A 20,196-nucleotide genomic window follows, 5' to 3' on the forward strand; every position below is an offset into this window, starting at 1 on the left:
GTTAGGGTTAGGAACCACCAGGGGAGTGGTTAGTTTTAAGCACCACCAGTGGATGGTTCTGTGTAAGAGTAGAGTAGGGTTAAGCTATATGCTGAATTACGTAACAATTTTTAACGATAATATATTTTCGTTATAATTTTCCATCTGTTTTTACAACTGTATTTATCATTAACCAAGTTTGACAACGATGTTTATCTTTATCAGATTTCGTTATCCACCAGCGCCATTTTGTTATCCAGCCGTGCCCTTTCTTCATGGTGCCCCTTTTTCATACACGCAAAAAATCTTGGTTATAAAAGGTCACCCTATTGTAGCCAAATCAAAAATCTTTTTGTAGACGAATCAAATCTTGGCTATAAAAGGTCGCCCTTTTGTAGCCCAATCAAAATCTTGTACCCAAAATCAAAAATCTTGGCCATACAAGGGGGTCCTCTTGTAGCCGTATCGAAAACTCTGCACCCTTTTCACCACCTTGTAGCCGAGATTTGCAGAAAATAACATTAAGTCTATGGAGGTGCCCTTTTTAGACAGATGGCTCAGGCGCCCTTTTTAGCTGATACTGTCTCCTTCTTCCCAGTACTGCAACCCAATCACATATGCAGAAATTATTGTAGCTTTGACTTCTGCTCTCTTGGGCATTCTCTCATCCTTCACTGACCCTGAGACAGTGCCCACTCACTACTCCAACGAAAAAGTCCCTCTCTGCCAAATTACCCAAAGGATCCAGTGCAAACTCCTAACCATATTATGCAAAGCTCTACATCAGTTGTCAACTCCATACATTTACTCATTAATCTTCAGATACCATCCCTCCCAGAATGTTCACTCCTATGAGACCCTCCTTTTCTCCAGCTTGGTCACCTCCTCTCACTCTTGAATCCAGGACTTTTCACCTCTCATTTCAAACTCTCTCCCAAAGTTTGTTCACCATGCTCCAAGACTGACAACTTTCAAACGTATTCCTAACCACTTGAATATGGCAGTTATTAAAATCTACACCCTGTTTTGGTGCCGTTATCTCTGCCAGGACAGAGATTTCACTTACTGCAGTCTGCACACTTCTGTTGTGATCGTGTGTACCTGAACAGGGAGATTCAGCTGCCACATGAAAGCTGACATCCTTCCTCACTGATTAGGAGCCATGGCTATTGGCTCCTGATCATGTGATCACTAAGATCTCCACTGATTGTAGTGATCACTAGCAGCAGCTGAAATGGCTTTCACCTCTCCTCATTCCCCCAGAAATCATCGCTCCCCCTTGGCATTACATGTCATTCAGCCTTGTACTACCTCTAGTGTCCAGTCTCGGCTTGATAACATCATGAAGCCGGGACACGGTACTTGGCAACAGTACAAGGCTGAATGCGGTCTGACAGGACAGGAGAGCTGCTTGCCGCTGGAACTAGTAAAGGTGAGTAATAACGCCCAAACTGCCAATCTAGACCACAAGGGAAACTAAGGGGATTACCAGGGACACTAAAGTGACCACTGACCACCAGGGACACTAAAGGAACCTGTAGAATGTACTCTAGCTTAAGTTACTTATTTCTATATTAATGACCAGACACTTGAGGTCTTCTCAAAGGTTAAATACAAGGGGTTTATTTACAAATATACATATGTACAAGTTAGAACACACATACTATGTGACTCGCATAATTGCTCTATATACCCTATGCACAGTCACACACTTTCATTAGCTGAGCCCCTTTTTGTCCCACAGTGCATGGCAGCAGCATTCCAAGAGAGAGAGAGCTTCCCAAGCATTGTCTTTTATCTGGATACCACAGGTATTGAGACCCCTCCTCTGTGTTATACATCAATAGTTCCTGCCCTTAGCAGCTGGGGGGAAGGAACTTGTTATAGCTAGTCCAATGGACCATTGTTGACCAAACCAGACAAACCGGCTTCTGTAAGCTAGGAGTCCTCTGCTGAATCCTCCATTGCCGCTCATCGGGGGCTGTGCATTGATGTCATTCCTATACAGCTATTGTGTGGCTGTAAACAGTCATTTACAGTATCAAATACAGGTCTTTGTTTACCGCTCAAGGCTTATCAAAAGATTCCCTGTGTATAGCATACAAAGTTCAATCCATGTAGGTACATCTGAAATAACTTCCAACTCCAACAGGACCACAGACCACCAGGGAAATATAGTGCAACATTAACCGCCAATCAGAATCAATTTATTTTTTCGCCAAGTAAGTTTGCACCTACAAGGAATTTGTCTTGGCAGTTGCTTAACAAACACAAACAAAAACAATACAAGGACAGACAGTGTGTATATTACAAGTCAAGGACATTATAAGTATAGTGGCAGTAAGCAATGTGAGAATTGTTAATTTTCAGTTCTGTGCTGATTACTTTCAAGTCCTAGCAGCTCTAATGTGGTTCAGCATTAAGTATGGCTACTGCTTGAGGAAAAAAACTGTTCCTGTGTCTAGAGGTATTTGGTAGCGATTGACCGGAATCTTACTCCTGAAGGCATGCGCTGGAATATGGCGTGAGCTGGGTGAGGGGGATCAGAGGCAATCTTGGTCGCTCTCTTTCTGCACCTGCTAGCATAAAGATCCTGCAGGGAAAGTAAGCTACAGCCATTTATCCTTTCCGCTGATTGGATGATGCGCTGCAGCCTCCCTTTTCTAATGCTGAGCAGGAGCCGAACCATACAGTCATAGATGATGTTATGGTGGATTCGATGATTGCAGTGTAGAACTGCAACATTAGATTTTGAGGTAGGCCAAACTTTTTCAGCTGCCATAGATGGTACATCCTCTGTTGCTCTTTCTTGACAATAGTGGCAGTGTTGTTGTCCCATTTTAGGTCGTTTGAGATTGTGGACCCAAGAAACTTGAATGACTCTACTTGGGTTATTGTGGATCCATTTATGGTTAAGGGGAGGTGCTTGGGGGGAGAGCTCCTAAAGTCTAAGGGGACCACTGATCACCAGGGACACTAAGGGGACCACTGGCCACCAGGAAATCTAAGGTGACCACTAACCACCAGGGACTCTAAGGGGACCACTGACCAACAGGGAAAATATAGTGCCACACTGGCTACTAGGGAAGCTATGGAGAACTACTGATCACCAGGGAGGAGAAGCTATGAGGACCACTGATCACCAGGGATATAGTGGACCACTGACCACCAGGGCTATAGAGGACCACTGACCACCAGGGGAGCTAAGGGGACCACTGATGACCAGGGTAACTATGGGGAAACACTGACCACCAGGGAAGCTATTGGGAACCACTGACCAACAGGGCTACAGGGGACCACTGACCACCAGGGAACTTATGGGGGACCACTAACCATAAGGGCAACTATGGCAGACTATGGGAGCACGGACCACCAGGGAAGCTATGGGGGACCACTGACCATAAGGGAAACTATGGGAGACCACTAGACTCCCCAGGGAAACTATTGGAAACCAGTGAACCACTAGACTATCAGGGAAGCGATGGGGGACCACTGACCACCAGGGCAACTATATGGGACCACTGGACCACCACGGAAACACATGGAGGGGGCAACTGGACTACTAAAGATGCATATTGGGGACCCTAAGATAAATAGGGATACATATGGGGACCACTAAACTACAAATTGGGAAATGTAATAGTGATGGGGATGCAGTGAAAACTATTACAATAAAATATACTGTTTAACCAAACCCACTTTTAAGACCATGCCGTTTACATTATAACATTTTATTTAACCTTCTACATTAAACTTTTCTCTGTCATTTTTACCATTAAACATACTTTTGCTATTTTTTTTTTCAGTTTAAGGTGAAAAGTACACACTGTAGCAAAAATCCACCTTTATTTCAAAATCATTTATCTTCATTATGAATTGTGACAGGGACATCATTTAAATGTTGTAATAATCTGGAAAAATAGCCCAATAATTTGTGTTTTTTATCTACAGTAGCACATAAAGTGGATCTGAGCTCAGAGCTTCCTCTCTGCTCTAAAACATTAGGCACAGTATGAAAACAATAATTGTTACGATGCACAGAAATTCCCCAAAAAGCCCTAAAAAATGTACTAGATTAACTTTCAGGGAGCAAAGGAAGGGTTAAAGCATCTGTTGTTTCCTGTACAGCCAGCACTTCCAGCACTGAGGCACTGTGAGTCATGCCTTGCCTACTTAGTACACACTTGTTGCACTCAACTGTAGAGATGGTCCGAACGAATGGTTCCCGGCGAACTTCGGTGGTTCGCGTTCGCGGAGAACCGGGAACTTTTGCGGAAGTTCGATTTGCCCCCATAGTGTATCATTAGGGTCAACTTTGACCCTCTACATCACAGTCAGCAGGCACATTGTAGCCAATTAGGCTACACTCCCTCCTGGGCCCCCCCCCCCACCTTAAAAAAAAAAGTCAGGCAGCGTCAGGCTTTTCACTCACTCGTGTGCCTGCAGTAATTAGAGAATAGAGAGCTGCTGTGCAGAGACCTATAGGGAAAGTGTAATGCTGGGGGGTTATACTTTCTGACCACCCAGCACAACAAGGCTAAGAGCTGGATAATGGAAGAGGCTACACAGGTTGCCCAGAGCAACTGCAGCAGTGCAGCTCTGGGCTTCCGATATCGCTAAAAATAAGACGCAATGGAAACGCAGTGCAATGTTGCGCTGCTCTTGCGATAGCAAAAATTCAGACAGATACAAGACAGAACTATAGATTGGAGCGTAACTGGTAGCAACCGCAGATCACAGTCACATCCACAGAAGCAGAGCAAGCAGACTAACAAAAGTCACCAGCAAGCATCCACACAGGTAAGACTACAGGAAAGAACGTAACTAATAGTAACACAACTATGCTAGCTAAGCACGGGTGATCACGATAAGCACAACCTACTAAACACTAACTAGCTAAACACAGGATATCAACAGTTCGAGTACGTATGTATCAGCGGCACTGATATATCACGTAGCACGAATACAAGGAAAATAACAAACGCTGACTAGAATATGTACAGGATCTTCTCAAAAAATTTGCATATTGTGATAAAGTTAATTATTTTCTGTAATATACTGATACACATTAGACTTTCATATATTTTAGATTCAAATACACACAACTGAAGTAGTTAAAGCCTTTTATTGTTTTAATATTGATGATTTTGGCATACAGCTCATGAAAACCCAAATTTCCTGTCTCAAAAAATTAGCATATTTCATCCGACCAATAAAAGAATAGTGTTTTTAAAACAAAAAAAGTCAACCTTCAAATAATTATGTTCAGTTATGCACTCAGTACTTGGTCGGGAATCCTTTTGCAGAAATGACTGCTTCAATGCGGCGTGGCATGGAGGCAATCAGCCTGTGGCACTGCTCAGGTGTTATGCTCCATTTTTTTCCTTTTCAGCAGATGGAAGCATGAACCCACTTTTGAACCAGAAACAGCGGCAGAAGCGCCTGACCTGGGCTACAGAGAAGCAGCACTGGACTGTTGCTCAGTGGTCCAAAGTACTTTTTTCAGATGAAAGCAACTTTTACATGTCATTCAGAAATCAAGGTGCCAGAGTCTGGAGGAAGACTGGGGAGAGGGAAATGCCAAAATGCCTGAAGTCCAGTGTCAAGTACCCACAGTCAATGATGGTCTGGGGTGCCATGGCAGCTGCAGGTGTTGGTCCACTGTGTTTCATCAAGGGCAGGGTCAATGCAGCTAGCTATCAGGAGATTTTGGAGCACTTCATGCTTCCATCTGCTGAAAAGCTTTATGGAGATGAAGATTTCATTTTTCACCACGACCTGGCACCTGCTCACAGTGCCAAAACCACTGGTAAATGGTTTACTGACCATGGTATTACTGTGCTCAATTGGCCTGCCAACTCTCCTGACCTGAACCCCATAGAGAATCTGTGGGATATTGTGAAGAGAAAGTTAAGAGACGCAAGACCCAACACTCTGGATGAGCTTAAGGCCGCTATCGAAGCATCCTGGGCCTCCATAACACCTGAGCAGTGCCACAGGCTGATTGCCTCCATGCCAGGCCGCATTAAAGCATTAATTTTTGCAAAAGGATTCCCGACCAAGTATTGAGTGCATAACTGAACATAATTATTTAAAGGCTGACTTTTTTTTGTTTTAAAAACACTTTTCTTTTATTGGTCGGATGAAATATGCTAATATTTTGAGATAGGAAATTTGGGTTTTCATGAGCTGTATGCCAAAATCATCAATATTAAAACAATAAAAGGCTTGAACTACTTCAGTTGTGTGTATTTGAATCTAAAATATATGAAAGTCTAATGTTTATCAGTACATTACAGAAAATAATGAACTTTATCACAATATGCTAATTTTTTTAGAAGATCTTGTATATATTGGAGATGAACCAACATATAACATAAGCAAGGGAGACTAGCTAGATCTGGAGGAATACAGCGAACTAAGCTAGGCAATACAAACAATACAAAATCTCTGCACTAGAAGGAGTACGTATATATGTCCCCGTGGGAAATATATAATTATAGCTCCACAAGATAACTGAACTAGAAAGTAGCAAGACGAGGAAATATTATTCACAGTATCAAAGGACCCAGTAACAGACAGAGCTGAAACTATGATGGTCGCGGTCTAAAAGGGGAGGCAGACTTTTATGTTGGCATCAGCCAATGGATGCAAGCATGCAAATCTCCACACAGCTGAATGGTAATCATTCAATCCTGAGCTGGCATGATTACCATTTGCTAGCTGAAAGACTATCATAACAAATGCATGCAGTACTATGCAACAACATGCATGCAGGAAATCCAGGGCTATCTGGCTGCAGTTCAGCTGTAGTAAGTCATTGGTGGAATGATGACAGCATTCTGAGCTGCCCAGAACTGCAGAGCAATTGCAAATGACAATGTGACTCATTGCGAATGCACAACCGAATGCAGGCTGACAAGCCAGAACTGCCCGTTTGCGGCTCCACCGCAATGGACAGAACACGCCACAGGAGGAATCCTTACAAAAAGCTTAGTTAGGCTCTTGTAGACTTGTTAGCTTGCTCCTTGCTGATTCTTATTGCTAAAAAAGCACCCCTCAACAGCTCTTTTGAGAGCTAATCTTGTTCTTGTGATCTATTTTTTTTTCTTTTGTGTGTCCCACTTGCATTATATACAGCCCTGTCAGTCAGGCGCAGCTGGCCTTTGGCCCCTTGGTGGTATAATTACTACTGTGCCAGGTGCACATTATAATACCCATCACTGCATATACCTACCTGTTGTTCACAGTGCACCCACCTACCTACGTGAGCGCACACAGTGTCACTGTGCCTGTCCGGTACCTGTCTGTGTGTGACAGGTGCACATTGTAATACCCATCACTGCATATACCTACCTGTTGTTCACAGTGCACCCACCTACCTACGTGAGTGCACACAGTGTCACTGTGCCTGTCTGGTACCTGTCTGTGTGTGACAGGTGCACATTGTATTATTATTATTATTATTATTATTATTATTATTTATTGTATTTATAAAGTGCCAATATATTACGCAGCGCTGGACAATAAATAGGGATACATACATTGCAACAAGGGGTGACAGACAGAGAGGTAGCAAACTGTTATACAACATAGCACAAGGTGTATAAAATGCGGTTTACGGAGACCCGGCAAAACAAGTACGAGTTAGTCTATGAGAAGGGTGTAATTGCTGGGGTACTAAAATTAAGAAGGACACACTAAGGGAGGGGGGGGAGGCCCTGCCAAGGCTTACAATCTAAAGGGTGGGTGGACATATAAGGTAGGACTGTGGAAAGGGTGATTGACAGAGAGTTAGAGTGTGGTAGATGTGGGGTAGGATATTTTAAAGAAATGTGTTTTGACGGCTTGCTTGAAGGTGTTGAAGGAAGGAGCGAGTCTGAGGGGGAGTGGCAGGGAGTTCCATAGGGTGGGGGCAGCTCTTGAGAAGTCTTGTAAGCGTGCATTGGAATGAGAAATGGGTGGGGAGGTCAGGCAGAGATCATTGGAGGACCTGAGGGGGCGGGCAGGTAGATATCTGTTGACAATCTCACAAATGTAGGTTGGGCAGGTGTAACGATCCGCTCAGCTGCCTGCGCAGGCAGGCAGCCTTTTGATCATTATTCAGGTCTGCATGCTGCAGGACTCTGGAAAGAAGACCTTCTGTCAGTTTTGCAGCTTGTGCTTGCTGAGGAATTTGCATACGTTGTCATGCAAATTGCCTGGCCACATTCATTGGAGGCGTGTACTATAAGTACTATGTGTGTCCCACAATGCTTCGCTGCTTATAGAGGTTTGTTCCTGCTGGACTCACCTGGAGTGTCAGCCACTGCTATCTTAGTATAGTTAATTCTTGGGGAGTGCTCCTTGCATTCCTAGTTAGTGCAGTCAGTTTGTGTATAATTTGTACTGCCTATTCTGTCCTGTCTTGTCTGTCGCGATTGCGCTGTCACCAGCGGCGGTTGATAGCGAATCGCTCTGTCTTGTTTGGATCGCACTAGCCTCTAGCGGTAGCGGCTGTGGATCCTTCTGATCTAGTTCCTGGAGTGTAAGCTGGAGCAGCGGTTGCTACCAGCTACCTCATCTGATCTGTCTTGTTTAGATCGCACTAGCCACTAGCGTTAGCGGCTGTGAATCTTTCTGATCTGTGTTCCTGCTTGGATCACACTTGCTCTGGCGGAAGAGCGGTGGATCCTTTCTGCCTAGTTCCTGTTTCTCGTTTGTCTGTCTTGTCTGATACGGGCGCTTGCTGTAGGCTCGATGAGGTAACCGTTAAGCAAGCGTTCACGTTCTTTGTTTCGTGTTTGTCTGTTGATGGTTAGTTAGGCGTGCTTGTCTCTATTGTGCTTATCACGTGGAGACCGTGCATAACCGCGTGCACTGTTGCGAATGAGTGCGGTGTTCGCGGTTAGCTAGCGTTTATTATTTTCCGTATCTTCTCATTGTATGATTTGCTGTGCCTTTGCTATCCTCGTATTCTGTTCTGATCTGCCTTGTGTCACTTCTGGCAATCGCCGTTCTTGGCGGTTGCGTTTCTGTTTCGCACCTGCTGTTGTGTGTGTGCGGTCGCGGGGTGGCGACTAGATTGGCGCACACACATACAACCTGTCCCTTTGCTCGTTCTCATTCGCAATCGCTTCTCTTGCGATTGCGTTCTGCGCTTCGTACAATTCCTGTCTGGCATTTGTGGAGGTACAGAGGATTGGTTCCTCTGCACTCCCCAGCGCCATCTGCCGACAGGAATTTCCCTCTACTGGTGCTTACACCAAAAGCTGGGTTCTAGTATCTTGACACGCTTGTGGAAGACCTCCGCAGTGTCAGCGCACATCTTTGTGCGCTGAACACGGGGATATCCCACAATCGTTACATTATGAGCAGCCCAACCCAAAACCCCAGTGTAGAGGGAATTTCTGATTTGTACGATTTTGCTGAGTATGGTTCCTGTGTCTTTAAGAGTTTCAAAATATTAAATTCAGAGACGAAAGAGGATTTTCTCTCTGAATGCGTAAAATTTTGTCTGAATCCTACTTTTCAAATTACTGATCCGTCCACGTCTGCTCTCCAATTAGCTTATGTGCTTTTGAAAGACGATCTGTTTGTATGGGCTCATGAAATCTTGCAAGACAATTCTTGGAATGATAATCTGTATCAGTTTCTTACATTTACATTCTCCTACTGGCTTGAGTTGCCTTGCTTGCCACCTGCCCTGTATGAGTGTGTAGTTGCTAATGAGTCAGATGCTCTACCTACTTCATGCAAAACCATTCAGTTTGAAAATGAATGCAGTAACTATTCCCCTGTGTCTAAAAAGCAGCCACCTAAAGCAGCAAGGACTAAAAGCAGGAAAAAAAGGAAGACTTCTCAGCTGAAAAATCCGTTGCCCATAGCAACTATAAATAAAAAAATTGTTTCTGTAAAGTCTGAAATTTCTCAGTCTCAGGTTTCATTACCCCAAGAAAGGGCATTTGTGGATCCTTTGATAGGCAGAATTATTTTCTATATTAAAGGAGTAAGAAAGTCTTTGCATGTTCCTGACCCCAACCCTTATGAGGGTTTCTTGGAAACCGAGTTGTTTGAACCCCCATTTGCTCCATGGGATATTGGAGCATTAATTGAGGAGTTCGAGATTGATTGGAAGGCGTTTTGCGATTTCTACATCGCAAAAAGCGCAGAGATTCTTTATGCTTGTCTTGATTCGGTGTACGCTTTGATTGACTCTGATGAGTGTGACGAATGTTTTGTGAATCCGGTGACTTATGTGTGGCAGACGATTTTGGATGAATTGCACAAACACCAATCAATTGACTTCAATAAAGAGACATCGTTATCGGATGATTGTTCCTGCCTTTCTGGGGTAAAGCATGTGAGTCTAGATATTGTGCGACCTGACATGAATGGGTGCACTACTGTGGTTGATTCTTGTGCGAATCTTGAAAGATTCTCTCCTGATTGCGTGAAGTTTGAATCTATGCGATGTAATGCCTGTTTCTCAGATGTTCCTGCAGATTGTGATCAACATGAATGTGCCAGTTTTCTCAAAGATATGTGGGATCCCTTGTCATCTAAGAACAGATCTTTAAGATCTTCCATCTATGATCCTGCTATGGGAAAAATTCCTAAACTATGCAGCATCAAAAGTGAAATTAATATGCCTAATAAAGTTTATTCTGTTGATGTCGCTATTTCTTCTGCAGATGAGTCTCTGTCTCACACTGTTCACACCTGTAAGGGCCCGTTACCTGGGGACAATTGCTCCAGTGTTTCGACCCTAGATGCCTTGCAGTCTGCTCCGCAGATCGCGGAGATTTGCGCTATGGAAGCGTCAGTTTCACAACCTAAAGCGATCTTGGATTCGCAGGTTTTGCGTTCTGGCTCCTCGGATTTGACATTGTTAGCCGAATCTAAGAGTGAGACAGCGCTTCGGTTTTGCGAATCTGACTCTGAAACATCTTTGCTGGGTCCAGAGAAAGTTTCTCTGAGCCTGCCCTGTACCATGAATAACAATATGATGTCCAATCACACTGACATTTGTGAGTCCCTTTATTGTTCTGAGGAAAGTGCTGATTCTGCACCCTGTACTCTGGATGAGTTAAGATGGCCTTGTTTAGAGTCTCCTGCAGTGTCCCTAGAGGCTCGTCTAGGTATTGCCACTATACTCACCTGTTTTTCTGCAGTTTTGGAGTTACAAGCTAGTTTGACTGCCACACAGAATTCTGGGTACAGTGAGAATGAAGTTAGGGAGTCAGTGTGTGTTCCAGTAAATATACCTGTACATTCCCCTCATGATGATGAGATCCAGTCTCAGGTTATGGTGGAACCATTCCTGGGACATCTGCCCTGTCCACAAAATAAAGTTCCAGTTTTGCCCTGTAACATGGATAGTTCAGAATCCTTCCGAGAAAACTTGAAAAATGATGTTCCTGAGGTCTTGTTTGATGTTCTGGAGGTCTCCGAGTTCCTCCCAAAGGGTGCAGAACTTGTAGGAGATGTCTCCTGCCCCCCAAGTCCTTCTGAGGTGTTACCCTCTTCCGTAGGCATTGCTGCCTTGCTGGCTACCTTTTCAGCTCTGATGGAGCTTCACTCATATGTAGTCAATGATGATATTATTGTCACAGAAATTTCTGAATTTGTATCCAAGTCTTCTTGTGAAAGTCCAGTGCCTGTGACCTCCACTCATGATGATTCTCTGCCCGGTACTGGTTTTGGTCTTGTCGTGCCGGACTCTGAGGTTGGCAGTTCCCCGACATGTACTGAGGTTTCTCCTGTGCTGGTGTACCCCAGTGTGCTCTGTGACCCAGAAAGCCCAAGTGTGCCTCGGTTACCAGCGTACTCAGATGCTTCCTCGGTGGAGACATGCTCTGATTTAGCCTGCCTGCTTGCATGCCCAGAAGTGGTCCCTGAAAGTCTTGATCTTGATGGGTGTCCTCGTAATTCTGAATCCGGAATTGTCATTGGTTTCATGGGGGTTCTTGGTAATTCTCCATGTGAGCCTGGTGATTGTTCTGCCCTCATGGGATCTCTGTGGAGCTTCAAAAGGTTCTGGGAGATTCCGGGAGAGATTTTGCTTGGTCCCCTGGATAAGATCAACGGTGGCTTGTGTGTTGTAAGGGACACTTCGAACAGGTATTGTGGCAGGTTTGGTATTTTCGGACGCTCCTTGGAAGGTGGTGGGTATTGTCTGGAGGGTGTCGATGGCTTTTTCTCTGGTATCCACAGTCCTGATGGGTGTTACGCTAAGACTGGTAGTACTGATGGGCATGTTTCGGTGGCTTCTGCTTCCGATGAGATCGGTTTCGGGTGGACTGACTCTGGAATTGGACCTTGTCGGGCTGCCCCGACCTTCATGAGTCTTCAGTTAGAGTTTTTTGGTAACGCCAGTTTTGAAAGACGTCTGGAATTCGTCCCTAGAGGGGGGGGGGTTACTGTAACGATCCGCTCAGCTGCCTGCGCAGGCAGGCAGCCTTTTGATCATTATTCAGGTCTGCATGCTGCAGGACTCTGGAAAGAAGACCTTCTGTCAGTTTTGCAGCTTGTGCTTGCTGAGGAGTTTGCATACGTTGTCATGCAAATTGCCTGGCCACATTCATTGGAGGCGTGTACTATAAGTACTATGTGTGTCCCACAATGCTTTGCTGCTCATAGAGGTTTGTTCCTGCTGGACTCACCTGGAGTGTCAGCCACTGCTATCTTAGTATAGTTAATTCTTGGGGAGTGCTCCTTGCATTCCTAGTTAGTGCAGTCAGTTTGTGTATAATTTGTACTGCCTATTCTGTCCTGTCTTGTCTGTCGCGATTGCGCTGTCACCAGCGGCGGTTGATAGCGAATCGCTCTGTCTTGTTTGGATCGCACTAGCCTCTAGCGGTAGCGGCTGTGGATCCTTCTGATCTAGTTCCTGGAGTGTAAGCTGGAGCAGCGGTTGCTACCAGCTACCTCATCTGATCTGTCTTGTTTAGATCGCACTAGCCGCTAGCATTAGCGGCTGTGGATCTTTCTGATCTGTGTTCCTGCTTGGATCACACTTGCTCTGGCGGAAGAGCGGTGGATCCTTTCTGCCTAGTTCCTGTTTCTCGTTTGTCTGTCTTGTCTGATACGGGCGCTTGCTGTAGGCTGGATGAGGTAACCGTTAAGCAAGCGTTCACGTTCTTTGTTTAGTGTTTGTCTGTTGATGGTTAGTTAGGCGTGCTTGTCTCTATTGTGCTTATCACGTGGAGACCGCGCATAACCGCGTGCACTGTTGCGAATGAGTTCGGTGTTCGCGGTTAGCTAGCGTTTATTATTTTCCGTATCTTCTCATTGTATGATTTGCTGTGCCTTTGCTATCCTCGTATTCTGTTCTGATCTGCCTTGTGTCACTTCTGGCAATCGCCGTTCTTGGCGGTTGCGTTTCTGTTTCGCACCTGCTGTTGTGTGTGCGCGGTCGCGGGGTGGCGACTAGATTGGCGCACACACATACAACCTGTCCCTTTGCTCGTTCTCATTCGCAATCGCTTCTCTTGCGATTGCGTTCTGCGCTTCGTACAATTCCTGTCTGGCATTTGTGGAGGTACAGAGGATTGGTTCCTTTGCACTCCCCAGCGCCATCTGCCGACAGGAATTTCCCTCTACTGGTGCTTACACCAAAAGCTGGGTTCTAGTATCTTGACACGCTTGTGGAGGACCTCCGCAGTGTCAGCGCACATCTTTGTGCGCTGAACACGGAGATATCCCACAATCGTTACAGCAGGTCTTGTGCACAGATTTGTAGGTAAGGCACAAAACCTTAAAACTGATCCTGAAGCTGATAGGGAGCCAGTGTAGGGCAGGGGTCTCAAACTCACGGCCCGCGGGCCATTTGCGGCCCTCGATACAATATTTTGTGTCCCTCGCCGGCAAAACCTTCCTTCTAGTTCGCTTCAGTGCTCCCAAGTAATCCGCCGCATCCCCGCCGCTAAACGAGGGCTGCAGAGCCCCCAAATCGCCCGGGGGGCAATCCGCCTGCATTTCCTGGAAGGGGCAGAGCTTTCAGCTTCAGCTCTGCTCCTCCTGACGTCAATCGCCGCACGGATCGCTGCCTCTCCCCGCCCCTCTCTGTGAAGGAAGAGTGAGAGGGGCGGGCAGAGGCAGTGATGCGCCGTGATTGTGAAATTCCTTATGCGGCCCAGCCTCATCCTGACTTTGCCTCCTGCGGCCCCCAGGTAAATTGAGTTTGAGACCCGTGGTGTAGGGCTTCGCTGAGGGGAGAAGTGGAAGCATAGTGGTGGGAAAGTCTGATGAGTCTAGCTGCTACATTCATGACTGATTGAAGGGGTTCAATGCGTTTTAAGGGGAGGCCAGATAGTACGGCATTGCAGTAGTCAAGGCGGGAGATGATGAGGGCATGTGTCTGGGGTCAGAAAGGGTCGGATTTTGGAGATGTTTCGAAGGTGGAAGTTGCAGGTTCTGGTAACATTCTGGTAACATTTTGCATGTGTTGGCTGAAGGAGAGGGCAGAGTCTAGGGTGACGCCTAGGCAGCGGGCCTGGGAGGTAGGGCGGATGGTAGTGCTGTTGATAGTGATGTAAATATCTTGGAGGGCTGTTGCAGAGCGGGGTGGGAAAATTATGAGTTCAGTTTTATCCAGGTTGAGCTTCAGGAACCTAGTTGACATCCAGGAGGAGATGGTTGATAGGCAGGAGGAGACCTTGTTCATAGTGGAGGGGGAGAGATCGGGGTGTGGAGATAGATTTGGGTATCATCGGCATATAGGTGGTATTTGAAGCCCAGGGAGGAGATGACTTTTCCAATAGAGGAGATGTAAATTGAGAACAGCAGGGGGCCCAGAACAGAGCCCTGGGGGACTCCAACCAAGAGGGGTGTGGGAGTTGAGGAGGAATCATTAAAAGAGGTGGTGAAGTGGCGATTAGAGAGGTATGAGGAGATCCAGGCAAGGGTGTTGTCACAAATCCCTAAGGACTGTAGGGATTGAAGGAGGATGGGATGGTCAACTGTATCAAATGCCGAGGAAAGGTCAAGCAGTAGCTGGATGGAGTAGTTTCCTTCAGATTTAGCAAGGGTAAGGTCATTTACTACCTTGACGAGAGTGGTTTCTGTTGAGTGGGCAGGATGGAAACCAGATTGTAGCGGGTCAAGTGGGGAGTTGGTGCTGAGGTAGTGCGTGATGCGTCTGTGGACCAGGCGTTCGAGGAGCTTTGAGGCAAAAGGGAGGAGAGAGATTGGGCGGTAGTTGGAGGGTAGGGAGGGGTCGAGTGAGGGTTTTTTGAGCAGGGGGAGTACAGTGGCCTCTTTAAAAACTGAGGGGAAGGTGCTGGTGGAGAGGGAAAGGTTGATCAAGGAGGTGAGGACACGGGCCAGGTCAGGGAAGTGGGGGCAGAGGGTGTCAGAGGGGACAGGGTTCGAGGGGGGAGGAGGTGGTAGGGGAAGTGGCAAGCAATAGATTTACCTCTTCAATGGTAGCAGGAGTGAAGGAGGTTAGGGAGGGTGGGTGCACTGGAACAGTCTGGATAGAGGAGTTGAGGGGGGGGGGAGCATGGGAGAGGCCTGGAAGGTGAGGCATGGCAGTGGCCTGGGGGGAATTGGAGGGAATTGAAGAATGTAGGAGGGAGATTTCATTTCGGATAGCTGAGATTTTACTGGTGAAGTGAGTTGTAAAGTTATTGGCTGAGATGGTGGTGCAATGGGGGGGGGGGGGAGGAGTGAGGTTAAGTAGGGAGTTAAAGGTGATGAAGAGACGTCATGGGTTGGAGGCTTGAGTTCCAATCAGGGCAGCAAAATACTTTTGTTTAGCTTCTGATAGTGCAGTGTGGAAAAGTAGCAGCTTAGCTTTATAATCCAGGAAATCGGGATTGAGACACGATTTCCTCCATTTCTGCTCAGCGGCTCGTGTCCCTTTCTTGAGGTTGCGTGTGTGGGTGGTGTGCCAGGGTTGGGGATTGGGGGGGTTGTTGGGACGGAAGGTAAGGGGGACAGCTTCATCTAAGGCTGATGAGAGCGCCTTGTTATATAGTGCTTCTGCTTGATTGGGGCATGACAGGGTGGGGAGGGTGGAGGAGAGGGAGAGGAGGGGGTCAGCTAGGATGGTTGGATTCATATTGCGCAGATCCCTTTGCCATCGACCAGGCATGGTAGGGGGGGCAGAGGAGGAGGATTGAGAGATGGTGAAGGTGAGGAGATGATGGTCAGAGAGAGGGAATGGTGCAATGTCCAGGTTGGTGAGGGAGGTGGATTTGGAGAAGATGAGGTCGAGGATATGAACAGCAGAGTGGGTGGAGGAGTTTACGTGCTGGGAGAGGCCAAGGGAGTTGGCGAGGGAAAGTAGCTGAGTGCTGGCAGGTGTGTTGGGCACATTAATAGGAATATTGAAGTCCCCGAGGATGATTGTAGGGAGGTCCGATGACAGAATGTGGGGTAGCCAGGAGGCTAGGTTGTCAAGGAAGAGAGATGTTGAGCTAGATGGGGGGCGGTATAGGACTGCAATGATGGCTGGAAAGGGATGGTAGAGGCGGATTGCATGGGCCTCAAAGGATGAGAAGTGCAGAGAGGGGGGAGGTGAAAGGACCCGGAAGGTGCATGATGGAGAGAGGAGCAAGCCCACCCCTCCTCCAGTCCTGTTGTCAGGTCTGGGGGTGTGACTGAGGTGTAGGCCCCCATAGGAGAGGGCTGCAGCAGCAGTACAGTCAGAAGGGGTGAGCCATGTCTCTGTGAGGGCGAGGAAGGTAAGGGATTTGTAATGCCCATCACTGCATATACCTACCTATTGTTCACTTCAGTGCACCCACCTACCTACGTGAGCGCACACAGTGTCACTGTGCCTGTCCGGTACATGTCTGTGTGTGACAGGTGCACATTGTAATACCCATCACTGCATATACCTACCTGTTGTTCACAGTGCACCCACCTACCTACGTGAGTGCACACAGTGTGATATACCACTCTGTGCATACCTGTTAACTGCACCTGTGTGACTGCACATTGTATTAGTCAAGTCAGTGCATACCTTTCACTTCCTCGCCCCCAATATGGACAAAATAAAAGGCAGAGACAGGCCACCTGGCAGGTCTGTTCGAGGTCACGCTGTCGTGATTTTGTGCGCCCCTCGACAAAAGTACAGTGTTCAGAAGAAGGCACGTGCCATCAACCCCCAATATTGTCAGGACGTAGTTGACTATTTAACACAGAACACCTCATCTTTCTCAGCTTCCGCACGGAAGCGTGACATATCTTCCTCCTCCTGCTATGATTCTGGCACCCCACTTAACACTCAGTCGGCGCCACCACCAAAGTGCCATCACCCCAGGGCTCAGCGGTGTGGACATTTTTTTGTGTGTCTGCCTCAGATGAGAGCAATGCCATCTGTACTCTCTGCCACCGAAAATTGAGCAGTAGACCCACGATAATAAGGTTGTTGCTTCATTGTGGACAGACCAAATTTGATCAGCTGGACAGTCACTGTTCTGTCATTCAGCTACCTTAGTCCAGCGACCATATGGGCTGCAAAGCCGCCATCACCTGTACTCTCGTCATGGTGCACACCAGTCCAGCACGGCTGTCACTACACAAACAGCTGTTTGCGGTGCGTTACACAGTCAGTTTGGTGTGTCAGTGTGAAGCAGTAATCTAATTCCATTCCCTGATTGATGTATACACATGCAAGATGTTTTAAAGCACTTTAGGCCTGCAATTTAGCATGCAATGTGATTTCTGCCCTTAAAATGCTGCTTTGCGTCAAATCCAGATTTTTCCCCAGGACTTTTGGCGTCTATCCCACTTATCCATGCCCCCCTCCAGGTGTTAGACCCCTTGAAACATCTTTTCCATCACTTTTGTGGCCAGCATAAGTGTTTCTAGTTTTCAAAGTTCGCCTCCCCATTGAAGTCTATTGCGGTTCGTGGAAGTTCGCGCGAACCAAACTTTTGCGGAAGTTCACGAGCCTGGTTCGCGAACCGAAAATCGGAGGTGCGGGCCATCTCTACTCAACTGTAGCTAAATAGGCAAAATACAGCTCGTGCACATGAAAAAAGGGCGCCGTGAAAAAAGGGCCCAACTTATTAACGAATTTGGCAACAGTTATTAACAAAATTTGATAACGAGAACCATCGTTGTCAAGTTGTATTAACGATATTTACTGTTGCAAAAAACAAACGAGATATAATAACGAATAAATATTAACGTTAAATGTCTTACATCTCCTTACTAGTTTCCAGATACCAACCCAACCGCAATCTAAGATCTGCACACGAGCTTCTTTTATCCTCTTCTACAATTACCTCCTCACATTCATGTGTACAAGACTTCTCATGTGCCTCACCCCTCCTCTGGAATGCCCTTCCACAGCACATCTGCCACTCTCCCATCTTTGATATCTTTAAACGCTCCCTCAAAACCCACCTTTTCCGACAAGCATATTCTCTAGCTTGGGCCATGCACCCTTTAACCTCACATCTACATTTACTCCTCACTAAATAATCTAATCACGCACTGCCTGTACATATACTGTATAATTCCCCCACCTCTTGTTTCCACCCCATTCATTTAGATTGTAAGCTCGCAAGGGCAGGGCTCTCACCCTTCTGTGTCATGGAATGTTATTAATTTAATTGCTTGCACTCTGTTATACATTTCTACATTTTAGTCATCATGTTAATTTTGCTATTGTAATCACCTGTTCTGTATTTTGTACCAGTGAGTTTAGGCGTGATAATTGGCTTTTCACCAGCGTGCTAGCTATTAGCACGCTTTAGTGAATCAAGCCCCAGGACTTATGGGCAGAGTTTGTTTGAGGTAGAAGTTGGAAAGGCTCCAGACTCTGGGTGCATGGCTGCAAGGAGGCCTGACTTTTTCTCTCTCTCCCTGGCACCACTGTGGCCAGCGGGTGCACTTCCCCCTTACCCTGCTCTGACTTCACAGGTAGAGAGCACAGCGAACGAAGATTACAGCACCCACTTACTCACCTCCTCTAGGGTAAAAACGCTAGAGCTCCAGATCCCAACTGTCTGATCTGTAAAGCCTCTGCTCATTCTACTTCACACTATGGAATATGATGTTGTTTTAAAAAGGGTCCTCATAGTTTCATAATTCAAACTGTGTTGCTGAATTCTCAGGTCTTATAATGTCTGGGAATTAGAATTTAGTAGGCCTGTTAAAAGTTGCTTAAAAATAAAAATAAATAAAACTCACCAACAGGGGAAAATGCAGTTAGCTTGGCACTTAGCATGATACCTCCTGTAAGAGCCAACCTGAAATAAAATAAAATAAAAATGTAAGTAAGTTGACACAGTTTGCAATAGGTTCTCACTAAATAATGACAGTGAAAATGCATTAGGGTAGTGGTCATAATTTGTCCTTTTTATCAACACGAGCTTCAAAAATTGATTCATAAATATATTGTGACAGGAACATAATTTAAATTTTATAACACAATTTGAGTTTTTGTATCTATAGTGGCACTTGGGGGTTAGATCACTCCACTGTGCTCTGCACTCTAGGACTTATGGGCATGGTTGGGCTGAGGCAGAGGCTCGGCAGGCTCCAGCCTCTGAGTGCATGGCTGCAAGGAGAGCCCAACTTTCTTGCCCTCTCTCCTTGATCCCAATGTGCCCCCTGTACTGGTATAGAGCACAGTGGCGAAGATTGCAGCCCCCACTTACTCATCAATCTAAATCAAAGTTAGCGCTCAACAGGTACTCCTCATAGCATGTAACCTAACAAACATCAGCCTTTGCGTCAATATACAATATTGGATGGCTATGCCACAACAATCCACATATTTGTGCTCTTATGGCAAGAAAAATTGTCCTTATTTTGTGCCTTCCACCCTCCCAATATCAGTAACCCAAACTTCAGTGTATGAATTTGTATCAAAAGTCCAAGTTTCCAAGTCCCACTCTAGTATGAGCTGAGGATATCATACAAAACACACTGATCCTTTGGAATCCACTATTTGTGCAACAATTACGCTCACCAGATTGTAGTGCCAATCGTGACAGTTGGCATAAATCACATTCGGCCCAGCCAGTTGCAATCCTCAGGTCTCCTACACTTGCATCGATTTTTTCAGCATCATTTCCCTCAGTTCATGCAAGAAAAGGAAAAAAAGACGGCTCCTTTGGTGCAATACGTAATCCTCAGTTTACACCACCTGTGTACCACACACTCCTTCACCATTAAGCACCCGGTGCCCACACTGCACTTCCCAGGCACCAGTATCAAATACTAGCCCCTTACCAGATATTGTGGCTGACCCTCACGACCAGCATCAAAATT

The 20,196-nt window shown here is 46.2% G+C and overlaps 1 protein-coding gene across 7 annotated transcripts in view; it reads right to left on the bottom strand.

The window, feature by feature from the left end:
* Positions 1-20,196, bottom strand: part of CAMK1G (calcium/calmodulin dependent protein kinase IG) — a 2,474,997-nt gene that overhangs the window by 2,264,701 nt on the left and 190,100 nt on the right. For 6 of the 7 annotated variants that reach the window (XM_068269763.1, XM_068269762.1, XM_068269761.1 and 3 more), the window contains one exon: positions 19,111-19,169. In XM_068269763.1, coding sequence (XP_068125864.1) covers positions 19,111-19,169 — 59 coding nt within the window. Of the gene's footprint in view, positions 1-18,884; positions 18,968-19,110; positions 19,170-20,196 lie in introns of those variants that run through there. The other variant, XM_068269764.1, reaches the window with a different exon arrangement.

Source organism: Hyperolius riggenbachi, chromosome 2 (genome assembly GCF_040937935.1).
Source record: "Hyperolius riggenbachi isolate aHypRig1 chromosome 2, aHypRig1.pri, whole genome shotgun sequence".
NCBI lineage: Eukaryota > Metazoa > Chordata > Amphibia > Anura > Hyperoliidae > Hyperolius > Hyperolius riggenbachi.